Source organism: Anneissia japonica, unplaced genomic scaffold (genome assembly GCF_011630105.1).
Source record: "Anneissia japonica isolate Jap-2015-1 unplaced genomic scaffold, ASM1163010v1 scaffold724_len3256291_cov202, whole genome shotgun sequence".
Lineage (NCBI taxonomy): Eukaryota > Metazoa > Echinodermata > Crinoidea > Comatulida > Comatulidae > Anneissia > Anneissia japonica.
Genome location: NW_022744966.1, coordinates 1,522,884 through 1,528,674, shown reverse-complemented (window position 1 = coordinate 1,528,674; position 5,791 = coordinate 1,522,884). Strand labels below are relative to the sequence as shown.

The 5,791-nt window shown below is 33.8% G+C and overlaps 1 protein-coding gene across 2 annotated transcripts in view; it reads left to right on the top strand.

Annotated features, from left to right (window-relative positions):
* The first annotated feature begins 4,890 nt into the window (after positions 1-4,890).
* Positions 4,891-5,791, top strand: part of LOC117119881 (photoreceptor-specific nuclear receptor-like) — a 19,135-nt gene continuing 18,234 nt past the window's right edge. For both annotated transcript variants that reach the window (XR_004447248.1, XM_033264867.1), the window contains exon 1: positions 4,891-5,030. Coding sequence is in view for 1 of the 2 variants with exons in the window: in XM_033264867.1 (XP_033120758.1) it covers positions 4,991-5,030 (40 nt within the window). In the remaining variant the exon portion in view is untranslated. The remainder of the gene's footprint in view (positions 5,031-5,791) is intronic.

Sequence of the window (5,791 nt, the reverse complement as noted above, 5' to 3'; positions counted from 1 at the left end):
CCATATCCGCCAATGTGAATTGCAAGAAAATGTAACTCGGTCGGGTACTAGATAAACATTCTCTTTCCCATCCTTCTCCTCCTTCTTCCCTCCTTCTTTTCTTGCATTTCCGATCATACAAAAATCTCCAGACATTATATATTTTTTGCCAAAAAGTGGGGGGGGGGGGCCCGGGCCCCCCGGCCCCCCCGGTTCCGCCGGCCATGTTTTGCCTTTCCATTTTATATACTAAAACTGTTCAATTTGTTAATATTTTGGAATGTGAAAAAAGGTGTAATTTTGATTTTCCACGGAGGTTGTTATAACAGAAAAATATTATTTCTTTCTTGTCATACCTATTTTGTCCTGTAGGACTGATGAACATCTGGATTAATATAGTCCTGACAGTATACCCTCCTTTCACTTAACACAAATGTTTAAATTGATTGTAGTGGGATGGTGGACCACTGCGCATGCGCGCACGATAATTCTTGTTGAGAACTTTTAGGCAAAGAGCGATAAATTACGTTGTATTGAAGTCATTGACAGGTCTTTTGTTCAACTGGAATTGCGTTGAAGTGAAGAAATGTGTGCAGTTTTAATGACCGGTGTACTTGATGAACTATGCTTCTAATGTCGCTAAAATACCAGATGATCCGCTGACAGGTACGATTACAAATGGGGTAAGCGATGACAAGATAGTTAAATATGGATGATAATGCTGCAACTGATAAATAATCACCCGAGGAGAAACTACAAACAGATCATTAAAAGCACAAAAAATACAAATGTACTCGACAAGATGCCTTTGTGTTAATGTAATAGCATCTGCACGGCTCTCGATTAAAACCTATTTATTCTGAATGGTCATTCGTGGGTTTTTGACAGAATTAATAAACTCAAGCGTAATTACTTTTTTATCCAGATCAAAAAGTTGACCATAAATCATGTGCGGATGAGTCTGTGTACAATCACAAGGTATTCATAAGTGAAGGTTATAATAAAATCATTGATTCAATTTGAAGTCGTGCTGATGTATTTGTTGCTAGGGAGTAATCCATTTCAAATTCTGTTAATACTTTGTTCCTTACGTTCTATGTAGTAGGTAGGCCTACTTGTTCTTCAATAAACGCATTTCCGTTCACGGGTAAAATTTTTTCTAAATTTTAGTTTAAAGCGACAGTGAGTATTTTTGTGGCCAGTTCATTAACAATCAGTAATTTGATTTATCAATTGCCGGAAACGTATTAGCGGCGCATGATTGCGGGTGGTTATTTGCGCATTATTATTTGCGCATGGCTAGCAATATGCACGATATTGAAGTATGAGCATCATTTAGCCATATATTAGTATCATTACGTTACTTATTTCATTTATTTATATATTTATTTTCGTGCATATATACTAATGTTACCTTTCTCAAAAATTGGTGAGCGCGTACGCATCAATCCCAAATCTTGAATATCCTGATAACTGATTGGCCAATTAACCCATGACATGCGATGTATGTATTTAGTGCCCTTTTTATGATCTCAAATAATGAATCAGATTGCTTGTCACCATCTTCGAATCTGTCTAATTCGTTGGCAGATCATTTAATTTGCTTACAAAATGTTGTATTTTCTCAGTATAATTGCCTGCCTAGCAGATCTGATGGATGTTTTATTGATTTTAAACATAGGCCTATAATAATTATAGGCCTATAGTTTGAAAGGCAAATGGGAAAAACCCATAAAACAGCAAACGGCCATATAATGCAAAACAATTTAAAATTAAAATTAAAACGGAACAGTAGAGAAAATTCGATCAGAATGACAAAATAAACTAAGCATCCACTGTATATACATAACAATCATTGTTGTTAAAAAGTGTTTGAAAAGAATTAACACTGTTATATAAATAATAATAATAATAATAATAATAATAATAATAACAATAATGATAATAATAATGATAATGATAGTAATAATACATAATATATTGTATCCTATTTTACGCTTATAACACATTTGTAAATCGAACTAATAATAGTAGTAGTCCTAGTAGTAGTCCTAGTAGTAGTCCTAGTAGTAGTAGTAGTAGTAGTAGTAGTAGTAGTAGTAGTAGTAGTAGTAGTAGTAGTAGTAGTAGTAGTAGTAGTAGTAGTAGTGGTAGTAGTAGTAGGCTACTTATCGTATGTTAAGATAAAAAATGTTTTGATGAATAAAAAAGGAAGTAGGCTCGTATTCGTTGTAGTAGGCCTAGTAGTAGTACAGTATATCTAGGGCGGAAACGTGGTTCATATTGCGTGCGTGTGCACTAAATGTGATGTGCATTAAAAGGCGTACTTGCAGCACGCACCGTATACACATACACAAGGACCCAGTGTGTGACATGTTTCATTGCGGCTGCTACCTTTCCCTCGCCCGATAATGTTATATGCAATTCGAGTAATTTGTGCAACAATAACAATACTAACGATCAATGAACTAACCGACTTGCCATCGACATATTTCCATTTCGCTCTCAATTAGATTTTGTCTAAGAAGGTAAATTTGCTTGGATGAAAAGCCTGATTAATTGAATCTCACATCCAATCCGTATTTTCGTAACTCTAGAACAAGCAACGCCGGGACCGATTTTCTGCTCTTTCCGTTGGCGTATTGATCTCTTCGCACCCATTAACCGCATTACTACCAGCGCGAGGTGTCTAGCCTCAAGGTTAGCTTAGGTCTTGGATTAGTGACACTGCTTAACACTTATATATGACGAATATGACAAGTTTTCCCGCCACGACTGTGAATTTATTGCTTGAACGCATGTAGGCCTATTCTTAAATAACAATATCAAATGGAGCTGCTGTAGGTTGGTGGATACGATGCTTTTCTACAAAACTCAGGGAACTGGGTTCAAATCCTGCGATATATGAATATCAATATTTTATATTCAGTTCTATATATATGGTTTATAAAAATCTCGTTATTTCATTCTATTTTATCTTTAAATCTATTGTTTTTAAAAAATTTTACAACAGGTCCTCAATACAATTTTTAACGGGCATTTTAGATGAAGAAGTGTGTAAATACTCAACTTTTGTAAAATGTTGTAACTTTTTTTTTATTACGTTTATGTTACTTTTACGAACGCATCGCAAGTAGGCCTACGTGTGCCATTGTTTCAAAAGTGTCGTTTCAAATAAAGTAATAATTACCCCTGTTTGAAAACACGACTGAAACAACTGCACACTCTAAGCCCCATCAAGAGGCTTAGTATGTGTCTACACTGCATAAATCCCTACCTTGTAAATGGTGAGTCACTTGCATGATAATTACATTATATAATATAATATATAATATATAATTATATATAAATTAAAAGGTAAAATATTGAAAAACAACAATGCTGTGGGAAACATGACTGCATCTCGGTAGAGATAAAATATGATAAGCAACAGCTAAACAATAAATGTAAGTAAACAGCTCGAAAGACAAAAAATGAGAGGTTCAACAGTAGCTTTAATTAGACATATTTATTACTATTTAGTTTCGTGCTACACATACATGGTGCAGCACTCTTCAGATAAAATTGTCTAATTTTTTTATTTTTATTGTTGCATTATTTACTCATGTTTACAGGCTTTGCCACTGCTTCTTTTGATTTGTTTACTTGTTCTGTGCTTGGGTTAGGCAATGATCACGGCTGCTTGTGGTTTGTGAGGTGCCTAAATATGTGGGGTGCAGCGCTTCGTATCTGCAAAGAAAGGCGCTTTACAAATGTTCTGATTGGATTGGATTGGAATTAGACAATTTTATCTGAAGAGTGCTGCACCATGTATGTGTAGCACGAAACTAAATAGGCCTAGTAATAAATATGTCTAATCAAAGCTACTGTTGAACCTCTCATTTTTTGTCCTTAATTCGCTCTGGTTTCATTACCATTGAGCACTCTGCTCAAAGCTAAAATTATCGAAAACAGCAATGCTGCGGGAAACGGTAGCCGGTTGAGATACAAAATTGATACGCAAATGCTAAAATTAGAACGTAAGTTAACAACCGTAGGTAGAACCAGGGCTTTCGAAAAACACTTGTCTTTCGCTATTGGCAATACTAGCCATTCCTCAGGTATTTCTCCATACAAAAGTTACTACTATGTGATAGAATTATATTTGATTATCATGTGTTATTAACCTATATATATTGTGGATATAGGCCTAAATAATGTCATATTTGTATTAGTTGGATGCAATAAAATGTGCTTTTAATGTAGTATTAAATTTTGGTATGTTTTGTTTAAGATACCGGTAATTCGTTTCCTTTATATTTATCAAAACATTTATGAGGCCTATTTAATTTGTTTTCAAACATGCTTGAAACCCCATAGGCCTAAAACACATTTAATAAAAAAAAAAGTATAAATGATCATGGCCAGTGGTTGAACAGTACATTATGATAAAACAGCATCTACATAGAAGTTAGCACTTTTCGATTTACAATATTAACCCTATTAAAACAATTAATGTTTCGAGTGCTCTTCGATACAAAGTTGTTACAGTAGCGAATTAAATCTTATGAATATTACACGCCGAGTCCATCAAATCATTACTACAACACTTGAAAATATGTAAATCGAACTTATATTTATGAAGTCCTTTGTATGCTTTCCCAACAACGAGGTGAGAATTCCAATAAAACAAATGTTTTCAAAGACTTGTGGCCAACAATTAGATTACTTCAATTGGAGAGCACAGCCAGAAAGCCATTTATCGCGAAGTGGACCAATAAACATTTAGTGTGAGTCCACTAATCAATTCCTCTTAGCCAATCAGTATCTTGGTTTTAAGAATGGCAGATGTACATTGTTATGACGTCATGATCATCGTGTTATGAATTTTTGATTCCGATGTAATCAGTGAGCAGTGCGTCCGTTGATTTTTAGACGTGCTTCGCAGATCACGCGAAACAGTCAGTCTAGATTCTGCACTCAAGAGTAAGAAAGCGTTTGATCCGAACTCAACGATTTAAACGAACTTAAAATGACTGAACAACTTACAAACATTGATGTGGACGACTCAGGTAGGTAGAATGCAAAGATATTGAAATATTTAGCATTTCATAATCATTTAGAGTTACATAGCCTCCTAAAACTTGATGAACCCGAAAGTAAAAAATATAGGCCTATAAATTTAGACTGTTGATTCCAAGCTATATTTTTTTCTAAAAATGTTGTGCCATAAACGGATTGTAAAAGCATTGTACTCTTAATTTGTCTTAAATTATGTGTTTTGACTTACTGTACTAAATCATATATCAAGGTTCAGTGAAGTTGACAAGTTAGGCGGTAAGAACAGACTTAAAAAATATTAGTAACTCCATATTCTGATATGTAGGCCTAATTTTCTTCATGTATGCAATAAAAACAATAATATTCTTAACTTTAAAATTATGTGAATATAAACAATGTCAATAAAGTAATGTTTACTGCAGGTTTATTATAAATATATAGTTTATTTCCTCATCGTTTACAATTATATTATAGGCCTAATTGTCTAATAAATAAAATAACATAGGCCTATGTCTATATATAGGCCTATATATAGTGTAGAAATATAAATAATTACGTATTTTTAAAATTCGACGGCAAAAATAGTATCTATAATGTGAAGGAATATGGTTAGATGATTATTATACAATTTTGAGAAAAGGGAAACTATTATCATCTGCTCTATCACCAGTGGAGGTGCTTCTATCGACCAAGGTTACTATCATAGTTATAAAATAATTACTCTCTTAGGTCATCATTTTATACAATAACTAGTAGAGGATCAGAATTGATA